General features: G+C 37.9%; 1 protein-coding gene across 2 annotated transcripts in view; it reads right to left on the reverse strand.

The window, feature by feature from the left end:
* The window catches only part of SLC44A1 (solute carrier family 44 (choline transporter), member 1), a 178,272-nt gene that overhangs the window by 95,345 nt on the left and 69,095 nt on the right, over positions 1–13,832 (reverse strand). For both annotated transcript variants that reach the window (XM_006864700.1, XM_006864699.1), the window contains exon 3: positions 8,035–8,177. In XM_006864700.1, coding sequence (XP_006864762.1) covers positions 8,035–8,177 — 143 coding nt within the window. The remainder of the gene's footprint in view (positions 1–8,034; positions 8,178–13,832) is intronic.

Here is a 13,832-nt window from a genome sequence, read left to right on the forward strand (position 1 = left end):
CCTGATATCCACAGATAAATGTAATATTTTCCTAAAAGCCGAGACTGTAAAATTCCAAAAAGGCAAAGTTCTTCCCTCAAAGAATTCAGTCAAAGTAAATTGGGTGGCTCCCCAGTCTTTTTTCTAAGGACAAAAGGACTGCCCTCCCTAAAGTGTTTCCAGGTGCAGCCCATTCACCTAGGCACCTCCCTTCTTCCTGTAAACCTGGCCCAGGCAGCCAACACAATGGGAATCCTCTCAATCCTCCTTTTCCTTCTCCCATTTGAGGCTAGGTGCTAAAAGGTATGTTAATTAAGCTTGAGAAACCAAGTTGTGGTAGTGAGATTTGAACCTGCGAAGTATGATGTGAAGGTGCCTGAATGTCTGGAAAATTACATATGTTAGCTGTACCTTGTCTTAGTCCCGCCCAGCTTTGTGTAAAGTACCTCCTCTAAATAAAACGGAGGCGCAGAACGAATCCAGGTGCATTACGACTGGCAAGGCATGCATTACAGTATGCAGGGGGCTCAGTCCAGCATTGCAACCATACTGCCTGCTTAGCCAAGATGTTTACTATGCAGGATATTACGGCCTTCATGGCTGAGATGTTTGCAATGCAGGATCTGCCTGATGCCAGTCCCATATCCACTCTGGTTTCAGGGTGTCTCTTTGTCTCTCTCTTGGTGTCCTTGTGTGTCTCTCTATATCTTTACAGCCGCCAGATATCCCCACCTTGTGAACCAAACACCTGTGTCGAGGCCCGTCCCCGGCAGGCAACTCCCTCAGACCACCCTGGGTTTAATCAGTTTAGATTCTGGGAAAAAGACAATGGTGGCAACTCCCTCAGACCGCCCTGGGTTTAATCAGTTTGATCCAGATGCTCTTCTTCCCCCTGAAGGTAACATTGTAGCTTTTGGGTGTGGAATCCGGATAGAGGATAAGGAATGTGAAGGTGAGACCTCACCTTCTTGGAAAGGTTGTGGCCCTTCTCTCACCTTCCCTGGAACTGTAGCAAGAAAGAATTACTAGTTTAACAAATAAAGCTAAATGTTTGTAATCCTGTTCAAACCCATATATTTTTTACTTGCAAAGTAGAGAAAAACAGCTTAAATCCCTTCAGAGATTATAAACCAACCTTTATATGAGCTTTTGAGTCTTTCACCTTTACCCACTAGTAATTAAGTGTTAAAAGTATGTTAGATGTCCTTTAGGCCTAAAGATTAATCTATAATAGCTTGCTTGAACCTCTTCCTGTAGAAATAAAAATGTTAGATTGCTAAGAAAACTGTGTTGTACTTAGAAAATATCTTAAAGGGCGTTCCTGTGAATAGTTGTGTCCTGTCCTTGAATTTCTCCTTGAAAAAAGTTAATAAAAGACTAGGGTAGAGATAGTTCTGCGTGCATTCTTGGCAGCAGGTCTATCTGCCTGTCAGCTTGTATCCACTCTGGTCTCCGAGTGTTTCTTTTCTATCCTTGCCTCTCCAGACATCCCACCTAGAGTTAGTTGTGTGCAGTGTCTGCCACCGAGCAGTCTGTCTGACAGCTTGCATCAAACCTGTGTGTCTGTCTTCTTTGTGTCTGTTTTCTCTATCTTCTTTGTGTTTGTTTTCTCTCTCTCTCTCTCGTCGCCAGACACCCCACCTTCGTGTACTCACCCCCTTGTCGAGGCCAGACCCCCGCATGCTTCAGCCCTGAAGGGGCGCACATCCGCATTTGGCTGGGTCCCTTGCACGGCGCCTTTGGCGTCATCTCAACTTTGTTCCTTGGGACATGAATCGTAAACCACAAGCATCCACCCACTTGCCAGTGTTTGGCTGAGAATAAGGAGGGACCAGACCCCAATGCCCAGAGACCCCATCCCGGAGTATGTGGAAGCTGAACAAGAGCAAAGTGCTTTTGGGTAACTCCCCCGAAGAAGAGGAGGAGGAGGAGGGCCTGAGAGAGGAGAAGCCACCACCCATGTCACACAGGTTTAAGGAACGTTTTCAAGGTCGGAAAGAAGTTACTTCTCTATTTAATAAGGATGATGAACAACATCTACTAGAAATATGTAAATCTCCCATGTCTAAAGGAACTAATTTACAGTTAAAAAAGAGTTGAAGACAGAGAAGAAATCTGGATTTTGAGACAATTTGGTCTTAAAACAAAATACATAGTCTAAGAAACCAGATGAGATTGAAGGTTGGGAGCCTCCAAAAATTGCTCTTGAAGATGTAGCAGTGGATTCAAGTGAGACTGTGAGTGACCATTTGTTTTGGCCAAGCTGAGAAGATGATACTAAAGGCTCTACTAAGTATACTACCTGGCCATCTCAGGAAAATAGTTCCAGATGGAGCATCAACTCAGCTGGAAAGTTGGTTAATATTAGACAACAAAGCAAAAGTAATCTGGGAAGAATTATAATGAAAGTGTGAATGGTAAAACTATACAAAAGGAAAAAAGTCCACTGTTTCCATATATTTTTAAACCAAAATGTGCTTAATATTGCTCCTTTGTATTTCATTTTATTAAGAGATTCTTAGAGTTTTCTGTATCATGGTGTTTGTTTATTTTAATGAATACATCATTAAGTTGTTTAGTCTGTTTCTCACATTAAAAAGAATACATAACTACTTTGTGACTATATTTCACAATTGAATTTTCATTTTCATAATGCTGAATTTTGAAATTTCCAAGCATACTGTGATTCCTTAGTGAATATATACATGGGCTGTATATCTGAGTGCCTTATTATAGAAATTTCCATTTCATATCATCCATATTTTACTGAAACTGGAGATGTGAAGTTTTGATGCTATCTTATAAGTTAATAGTAATAATTTGACTTTGCCACAATACTATTTTCATGCCATTCTTGCTTTTAGTTCTTTAATTGTTTTAGAATTCACATACCTTTCTCTTGTATGCAGCACATATGAAAAGTCAATGAAACACAAGAATGTAGCAGTTATGCAATTCTGTTGTCAGAAACTTAATATCCTGTTGGTTAAATGAACTTCTAAAGGTTATGTTAAATGTTGTTTAATTTAGCAAATTAAAACTTTTCCTTATTAAATTAAAAATACATAAAAAATTTAGGTACTGGAAAAACAAAGGTCATCTTTGAGTAGAAAATGTCAATATTTAAAAGTATATGTTCATCTGTTGTCTAGAAAGGAATAGCCTCTAGTGTACACTTTGGATAGGTAATGTTTTGAGATTTTATTTCCCCTGAACTTTTAAATATTGATCTTAGTTTTTTCTATTTACTCTCCTTTTTGGTTTACAGATTAATTAAGGAATGCAGTAAAGAATGGATAATTTAATAAGTTGATGCTGTTAATTTTGTTTGGAAAACATTAACTTGCTCATTATAGAGCTCAAACTATATAAGATACTGAAAGTGCCTCTTTTCTATTATATCCATTTTTTTTTTTTTCAAAATCAGATATTTATTGTGATTGATGTTAAGTTTATAACACGCATATTTTTCCATGCAAGAATAATTTATAGTTCATTTGAGAACATCACCAAGGAGTTATTTCTCTGTCTCTTTCAGTTTCTCTCAAATAAAAGTTGTCTCTAAACTTGTTTATTGTCCTTGACAATAGGATCCTATATATCAGGTAAACTAGTAAAGTGTCTTTAACAATATGTCTTCTTCTCAGCAGGTAGTGCAAATAATCTGTCTTCATAAAAATAGTTTTAAAGAAAAGGTATAATTTTTTTTGTTTCAAAACAAAGTTAATAAAAAATCTCTCTAGAAAGTGGCATTTATACTGAAATCTAGATAAGTTTAGCGACATGAAGAATGCGAGAAATCTTTCTGTCTGATAAGAGGAAATAATCAAAAGAGTAAAAAAGAGTTAGTTGTAATTCAAGATTTGAGAGAACTCATTGGTTGATTTATTCAGCAAAAATATATAGAGGTCTTTTGCAAGATGGTGGCCTTAGGCAGCTGCACTACATGGACCCTCTACAACAAAGATATGAGACAACAAATGAAACAGACACAGATGAAAATCCTGGAACCCTGAGCATCGGTGGAAATGCTAAAGAAGTGGACTGAGTACTTGTTGGTTTGTAGAAACTGAATAGGGACCGTGAGAGAGGGAGTCTGATTGATGAATGTCTGACCAGACAGGATGCAACCATTTTGAATTTTTGTGAGCAGCTTTGATGACAGAAGGCAGACTGGCAGAGCAGATTCACACAAGCGACAGCAAAGGATACAGCAAGTATGTCCATATAGTGCAGCCCAAATCGTCCCCTCTGCAGCTCTGTCCACTGGGTAAGAGCCAGTGTTGTTGTTGTTAGGTACCATCACACTGGCTGTGACTCATAGCAACCATTCGTACAACAAAATGAAATAATGCCCAGTCCTACTCTATCCGTACAACTATTTTTATATTTAAACCCATTGCTGCTGCCACTGTACCAATCCATCTTTTGGGCAGTCTTCCTCTTTTACACTGACCCTTCACTTTACCTAGCATGATGTCCTTCTCCAGGACTAGTCCCTCCTGATAATATGTCTAATGTATGAGAGATGATGTCTGGCATTCCTGGCTTCTAAGGAGCATTTTGGCTATACTTCCTCCAACTCAGACTTGTTTGTTCTCTGGCAGTCCAACAAGATACTTTCAATATTCTTCTCTAACACCATTAACTCAAATGCATCAATTCTTGTAAAGTCAAGAGCCAATGCCAGCTCCTGTATCACTAGCTCAAAGACAGGCAGCGACCAACAACAGTCAAACCCATCCTAACTTGAGACACATGACTGGCAAATGGATGCACACACTTCCATTCTTTAACTACACCCACAGGAGACAGTTGTGAGAGCTCTGTGCTCTAATTGCTTTCCTCAATCTTTCTGTCAATCCTTTGAAGGAACCTAAATATCATTCTTTGATTTCATTTTCAATTAGTTCTATTACCTTTTCTTCCTCAGAAATGTTTTCTGACTCTGCATCTTGGTTATTTGAGCCATTCTCTCTCATTTCTTCATGCAAGCTAAAGTTTTTGTCTCAAGGACATTATGGTATTGCCTTATTTCTATTTAATTGATAATTGTATGTTAAAGTGTTCTTGTTGTTGTTAAGTGCCACTGAGTCGGCTCTGACCCGTAGTGACCCTGTATAGGATTTCCAAAGAGCTGCTGGTGAGCTTGAACTGCCCATCAACAGAAGATTAGTCGAACAAACTTTGGTACATACATAAAAACACTGCATTTCTACATAGAGTTGAAGAATAGCAATGACTCTGGAAAACATTTCACAACATGGATGAACCTAGAGGACATTAAGTGAGTGAATTTAGTCAACTACCAAAGGGCAAATATTGTATGAGACTGTGGTGCAGTGGAGTCAGTACTGGACTTTGAACCACAAGGTCAGCAGTTCAAATCCAATAAGCTACTCTAAAACCCTACATAGGGTCGCTATGAGTCAGAACCTACTCAATAGCACTTAATAACAACTGCTGTAAAAAGTTAAGAAAGGTTTTCTGGATAAAAGAAACATTCTATGATGTTTATGTGGGGAGCACATGGGGACTATTCACAGGCTAGATGGTAGACACATGTTAACATGGGTGATGGGGCAGGGAATACACAATAAGAAGGAGGTTAGCAGAGGAAATATGAAGGTAGCGGGAAACATGAGGAGGAATGAATACAAGAGTCAAAGTGGACAGAAGTCAATACTGTTAACTGATGGTCCATGAAGGAGATCGCAGTCATTGTAATTTAGCAAAGTATATGATGTATTGAATGTAAAACTGATGATCTGCTCTGTAAACCTTGACTCACTCAGATTCGAAAGTTAGATATAAAGAGAGATCCTAGTTAGTATTCTGGAGATAAGAAATAGGAAAAGGACACCAAGAACAAGGTGAAGTAACAGCATATAAAACAGGTAAAGAAACATCCTGTAGCTGTGGAAGGGCCTCAAGTTCATAATGAAGTCAATGATGCATGAGGGATTAAATGTAAAAGGAGGAAAACAATGCACCTGTCAGAAATACACAGGAAAATACGAGAAACGGAAACATAGAGTCCAGCCTTTCGTCTCCTTCCTATTCTGAATATTACAGGCTCACCTAAGTGAGGTGATATTAAAAAAAAAAAAAAATTTACAAACAAATGTTTAGATAGGTTTGGAAGTGAAAAGTTTTAATACACAGAGAAAATGAAGTCAAGATCGAAAATAAACTTCAACTTTGGATATATGTACTAAGAAATGGTACATACTATTAACAGTACAAATAGTACTTTGGAAACTGCTTTCCTTAAAGCTGTACATAAATGGCTCCAACTATTTAAACATATTTTAGGGAAAAGTGATTTATCATTTATTTGGAATAATAAACAGACTTTCTTTGCAGAAAGCCAAAATGACAATAGAATACTCCAAGAATTTAAAATCTGCGCCACTGAAATTTAAAATCGACCAGATGAATCACCCTAAGATTACATGTGAAGAATGGTATTTTGCACAATTATTATGGTTAAGAATATGCTTGTCATCATTCGCGTATGAAGGAAGTCATAAAAATGATTACCACCTAATGTGGGCAATGGGTCTGAGAGAGGAGAGGTCTTTTCCTCTTATCATCTCAATTATTTAAAGGGTAGTATTTATGTTTGGTACATATCATTGACATTAAAGAATGAAGCAATATTTGACAGTATGAATGCTACCTACAAAAGAAAAATAAAATGTAGAACTCTGTACTTTTTTGGCAACTTTTATAGCAATATAAAATTATTTAAAAATAAAAAGTTTAAAAACACACAAAAAAATATGGGCATTTCTGCGACATAAAACAACAAATATAAATAATTCATATTCATTTCATGAGACAATCATAGAGAAGAGTACATTAAACAACCCTTCAAATTACTCTTGAAGATTCAAATTTTGACTTCTGTCAAGAGAAGCAGGCTCACGGCACGAGCAAAGCTCACTGTCTGCATTGGCAAGACCACTGCCCACCAGTCATGTGACAATGAGAGTCAATTCAACCTCTCTAAGTCTCTGGTACATCTACCGTGCAGTGGTTTGTTTACTATGGCATGCTTTATAGATAATCATTATTACTATTGCACTTTATTTTTTTAAAACTGTATTATCTCCTTTTCATTGAAGGAAGGAGTAGTTTTGAGAAATGGTTAACAATTTGGATTTCTACAAGTTTCTGAAATTATAAAATTAATCTTTCACAGGGACCTAGATTTAACCAACAGACGTATACAATAATAAATAATTACTACATGTTGCCTTCCTGGAAAACACCTCATAATGAAACAATAAATTTTTTAAATGTTTGATCCACTTAAGTCTTTTCCCACAAAGTACATTAATTGAATCAGTTAACCTGTTACCTTAAAATTAGGTTTGTTAATTCAGAAGACTTAAGTTAGACACTTAAAACATCTTGTAAGTTTAAAGGGGCATAAATATACAGTTTGAATAAATATATTAGCAGAAACACATTTTCCTAAGACATTAAAAATAAATAGCTCTCTTGAAGAAAAAGAAGCAAGTAAGTCAGGAATGTCATGAAATTCAAAAGATAAACATTGAAAACCTAAAACAAATTTTAAGGCCAAATAAATTATATCTCTTTTTAAAAAATGGAAATTGATGTATACTTATAAGACAAAATGCTTCCTTGTAATTTAATGTTTCAAAATCCACTAACAACCAACCCTGTCTCCCATCACATACAATCTTAGGAAGAAAAACACAGTATTTTCTGGGTTGAAACTTAAAGTACAACCTAAAAGTGAACGGGAAAATTGCACAAGAGTAACCCTCTCAAATGAAGCCTTTACCCAACGAAAAACTCAAGTTAGCCCATTTTAACTTGGCAGATAATTTTGTTTCTTGTAAAATGTATTTGTAGACCCCAAATAGGTGTAATTCAAATGTGTAGTTAAAAACAAAACAAAAACCCAACAAAACACTAAAAAGAATCATTGAAAAATAATATTCTTTATGGCTTTAATGAAAAAGCAGGACTTTGCCTACTCGTGAAAGTTCTGTTCATCATCAGTAACAGTTTACTCACTTCCGATGGGTGTGGTCCATGCCACTGTTTGGTAATGCTTCCAACTTGGCATTTTTCTGCCCACAGATATTTCCATAGCTGTCGTATCCTGACACTAGTCTTGCTGCTGCACCTGTTGCTACTGAAAAGCCACAAATAAATCCCTAGGAAAGAAACAGAAAAAAAAAACAAAAACATACAAATAAACCATTTCAATAGCAACAGTCACTACTTGATATGATAATGAGCTGCCTTTGTCTGTTCAAGGGAACAAAGAACTATCTTTCCTTATTGCAAACACTATTCCACTGTTTTCCTTGGATTTCACATAAACACCCCAAAGAAGTCCACAGGGAAACACTATTTACTACCATAACAAAACAAATCCCAAACTTTTACATCATAAGATCATCTTGTATTTTATAACAATAATAGAAGCGTCTCTGTATTGAACATCTGCTCTGTGCCAGACTCTGTACTAGGCACTTACCATACATAATTATCTAATCCTCTAATAAAGAAACTGAGGCCCAGAGAGGTTAAATAAGTGGCCAAAGGCCAGACAAGCTTATCATGAACAGAGCACAAGAGTCAAATGCTTTTATGTGGTTGTAAAGGGCTTCTGCTCAATGAACAATAGGAAAGGATGGGAAGAAATCTCTCAAAAAAACATGAGTATGTGGGTTTTGAATCATTATCACTTCAGTGCACACAACACTTCTGTTTCCTTCCTGCAATAAAGCTGTATACAAGCCAAAGAATTACACCATGAGGCACCGTCACACTCTTAGAATTGCAGACTCGCGGAGAGTGAAGCACTGCCTCTGAACTGGAAAGGTCAGTTCATTTTATGGGAATATGCATCATCACAGTGCCAACAGCAAAACTTAGTAGATGCTTCGGAACCGCACCATGCTTGTTAAGTCAAGTATGCACGGACCAAAACAAAGCAATAAAAGCCTAAAGAAGGCTACGGGGCAAAAGAACAGGAAGCTGAATCACTGCTGATAAATTTATTGTATTTGAAGAAAAGACTAGAGTTAAGACATATTCTTGCAAACTAATCATTAAAAGGTTGGATTGTTATCTTTATTAAAGTGTCTACTGAAAGCACCAAGTCCTGGTATGGCACTGTGGGTTATTGCACCAGACTGCAAAGCCGTTTGAACTGCAAGGTCGGTGGTTCAAGCTCACCAGCTGCTCCTCAGAAACCCTATACAGGGTCGTTATGGGTCGGAACCGACTCAACGGCACATAACAACAACAACAACAACTGAAAGCAAAGACTATCACTGCTGGTTTAATCACAGCCAAGTATCATGAGTACTACTTATCTAAGTAACCCTGAGAGATCTTAGGCAATAGAAGTAAACATTTCTTCAAAGGAGGGAAACAGTATTTCCCCCTTAAAGATACTTACCTAAATAAATAGACAGAAGTAATACATAAATGAGCTTGGCTAAGTTCCAATAAAACTTTATTTATAAAAACAGGAGGCTGGCCTGCTGATAATAGTTAGCTGACCTCTGTTTTAAACAGTTGTTTTTATAATTTAAGGAGGCCTGGTGGCACAGTGATTAAGCATTGGGCTGGTGTTGGTGGCTTGAATCAACAGTTCTTCTATGAAAGATGAAGCAGTCTGCATCTGTAAAGATTTAGCCTTGGAAACCCTATGGGCCTATGGGATCACCATGAGTCAGGATCGATTTAACAGCAGTGGGATTTTGAGTTTGGTGTGATGCTGTGGTTAAACACTTGACTGCTAACCAAAAGCTTGGCAGTTCGAACCCACCAACCACTCTATGATAGAAATATGTTACAGTGTTCTTCCATTAAGATTCCAGCCTTGGAAACCCTCTAGGGTAGTTCTACACTGTCCTGTAGAGTTCCCATTAATCAGAATAGACTCAATGGCAATGGCTTTTAATTTACTTGTTTTTTTAAAACTAGACACTGTTTTCTAAGTAGACACCCCTCTACTTCTATCATACAGGTAGAGAAGATGAAGAGGAAGAGTACAGATATAACCCTAGCCAGTAGAAACTTCTTGAAGCTCTATTTTGCAAGAAAGTAGACTCCTTGGTTCTGTACTCTACTGCTTCTCTGATTTCATCTAAGTTACTTCACAACTCTCTGTGTCTCAGTTTACTCATGTATAAAATGGAGATAATGAGTATATAACTCATAAGGTTGTTGTAAAGATTAAATAATCCAGTAAAGTGGTAAGAGGGCTCTGGTAGCATACTGGTAATGAGTCAGGTTCAAGGTCAGCAGTTCTAAACTACCAGCTGTTACGCCAGTGAAAGATGAGGCTTTCTGCTCCTGTAAAGATTTACAGCCTCAGAAATCCTATGCAGGGTGTCATGTTGAGTTGGAACTGAATCCACGGCACATCACCACCACACCCACCACCACCACCAAAGTGGTAGGAACTATACTTAGTACATAGTAAGAATTCGATAAATATTAACTATTATTATTGTTAGAGATGAGTAAGCGTTGTCAGGGAAATACCCTGAGGTCTGTGTTGATCATTAGGATATTAATGATTCCATTTTCTACTTGTATGGCTGTGGACAAACTTACTTAATTCTCTGGGCTTCAATTTACCAATCTACATATTGAGGCCAAAATTACTTACCACAAAGGCTGTTGTGAGAAGTACATGAGATAATACACGTAAAGTGTCTTCTCAACAAATGTTAGTACATTCCACTTTAAACCAGCAGGGAACTTGTAGCACTAGGAAGAGGTAGTGGCTGATCAGCAGTAGCTCATTCACACTCACCCAGCTCCCTCTACTCCCCCCTCTTCTGACTCCTCCCAAGGAGAAAGCTGGGTTCGACTCAGAACCCCAACTCAGTGCTAAGAGATGCAAAAGAGATATTTAACCCTCTGCATCTCCATAGACTCCTAGTATGGCGCTGTAGGATCAGCACTGGACTGCGAACCACAAGATTGGCAGTTCAAATTCACCACCTGATTTTTGGAAACTCTATACAGGGTCACTGAGTTGCAAACAACTCAATGGTACTTAATAACAACAACATACATATACATGGAGTCCTGGTATGACAAGATAAGCACTGAACTACTAACCTCAAGGCCAGTGGTTCAAACCCATAAGCCCTCCTCGGAAACATTATACAGAGTTGCTATGAGTTGGAACCGACTCGAAGGCACTTAACAACATATATATCGAAACATGAAAATCAGCACACCATTCTAGGCACATCCTTGAACCTCAAATAAGGAAATCCAAACAACAGCAACATCTATATTGAGCAAGGATTGCTGGTGGAGCAGTGGGTTAAGCTCTCACCTGCTAAATGAAAGGTTGACGGTTCAAAGCCACCTGCCACTCCATAGGAGAAAGTTATGACCATTAACTTCAGGAAGGATTACAGCCTTGGAAACCCTGTAGTCTGGGATTACAGCCTTGGAAACCCTACAGTCTGTTCTATTCTGTCCTACATAGATCACTATGAGTGAGAATCAACTCACCAGCTACAAGCTGCTCCTGAGCAAGTACAAGGAGTGGATGCAAATATTAAGAGACTTTAAAGGTAACTTTTCTAATACTGTTTGTTTAACAATAAGCATCACAGAACAATAGAAAGGGAATTGGCTTGGTGTTCGCAACGACTTGGATTCAAACTTTCACCTCACTACTTACTGCCCCCCCCCATGTGGTTCTTAATCAATTACTTTATCATCCTAACACGGAGTAATGGCCTCTTCTTCACAGCCCATGATGAGGGCTGAATGAGATAACACATACTCAGTCCCGAGCTAAGTGTCTGGTACAGGGCAGATAATCAATGAAGAGTAGCTGCTGGTGGTAAATTCAAATAAGAAAGTCAGACTAAAGAGTTTTACAATGGTAACTGAGGACTAACCAAAAGCCCATTCAGTTCTTTATTTTTGGATGACACTTTGTAGGAGGAAAAATGTGAAAATGACTGTGTCTTTGTTATTATACCGAAGTATTTTCAGACCACAATTGCAGCCTTGCTTTACTACTCGTCAAAAATAGCACAGCTCTTGAAAAAGGGTAAGGTTATATTCCTCTTTCACGTTTCACAGAATGTTCTTAGATTTGATAAGCACTTTTTGTTACAGATAACCAAAAGTGGTTTCTGACTTTTTTTAAAAACAATGTTGTTGGACTTGTGTTCTTTGTTTTTTATCGTAAGTTATTTCACATCCCTGTGGGATGCATACAGAGTACACATTATAAAAGTTTATATATATACTAAATAGGGCGCTGACATACTATCACTAGGGTCATTTAAACTTCTTCATGACTTCTAGAAGCATTAGAGTTGAGCGGGTGAGAAACTGTGCTGTGAAAAGGAAAGCGAGAAGAAGGTTAACAAGACAAGAAGAACCAGCCCAGAAATTTTTGCAGATGGCACAAACACTGACAAGAAGAAACTAGGTCAAGTTAATTAAAATACATCTCCTTCAAAAGAAAAATCCTGTTAAACAAACTCATGAAGCAATCTTGTTTCAGATGAGAAAAAAATGTAATACATTTAATATATAAGGAGAAAGAAACTTCACAGAATACACTCAGCACTTTTATGATTCCATGGCAGTAGTGGTAATTGTGTACACTGAGTTAGTTCTGACTCATAGCGACCCTGTGTAGGGTTTCCAAGGCTGTAAATCTTTATGGGAGAAGAAAGCTTCATCTTTCTCCCACAGAACTGGTAGATTCGAATTGCTGACCTTGTAGTTAGCAGCCCAGCTCCCAATCCAATACGCTACTGGGAATTCTTTAATGACTTCATAGAGAAGGGGAAAAGGCATTTGACAGAAGAAAATCCCATTAATGAGGTAAATGACAAGGGGGATAAAGACAACTTTCATAAGTGTAAATTAGAAAACAATCACTAGAGAGAAAGCAAGGAAGGAAGGGAATGAAGGCTAAAATCTTACCACCACTGACTGAGCTACTGAAGTGCTTTCAGAACTACCATTTTAAGAGGAGAAGTAGACCAATCTAATTACAAAAAAGAAGTTGACTTGAATCAGGTAAATAAATGCATATAGGGATAAAGGGTCAAAAGCAAGGTCTGGCAACCAATAAGGAAGTACCTATTGACTGAGAAGAGAAAAACAATTGGCTAATTAATGAACTGTGCTTACCTTTCCTTCATATTATCAGGTTTGGCTCTAGTTAAGAGCTTTTACTTAATTTCATTCATTAAAAAGAACACACTTTCATTTTACAAGCAAGTTTGAATTTCACACCTAGAACATTTACTAAGTAATCGAATAAGGCAGAAGGCCTTACTTTAACTTGAAAGAAAGAAAGAAAGGAAAAAAAGATAAAAAACATGAAAAATTGGGTGAATGGGTCTCGTGAAAGGAGATAGGGATAGGATTCTTTTGATTCAATAGTGAGTGACTATTATCATGAGTAATTGCGACTGTCACAATTGTAAAGGTAGAAGTTGTCAACAAAAAGGGGGAAGTAGTTAATCTTACATTCCAGGAGCAGAGGACCCTAGGACCATTAAGAGAGAAGAACATGAGTGGAACTTGGAATCCTAACCAGAGAAGCAGTGACACCAGAGATGGAGGCAGAGGTGACAGCATGGAGAGAGAGCAGCTGAGGACTCCAGACTCATGGAAAGAGAAAGGCTGTGTGCTGGTGGGCAGGAGGCAGGCTTGCAAAATGTGCCCTTTGGTTGTTTAAATGATTGTATATTCCAGTGTGTTTTTTGTGTACATCAGAAATAAAAATTAAAAAAGCAAATTAAAGGCGAATACTGTGAACTCTGGCAGTGTAGTGGTTACGAATCGGGCTG

This window comes from Chrysochloris asiatica, unplaced genomic scaffold (genome assembly GCF_000296735.1).
Source record: "Chrysochloris asiatica unplaced genomic scaffold, ChrAsi1.0 scaffold00069, whole genome shotgun sequence".
Taxonomy (NCBI): domain Eukaryota; kingdom Metazoa; phylum Chordata; class Mammalia; order Afrosoricida; family Chrysochloridae; genus Chrysochloris; species Chrysochloris asiatica.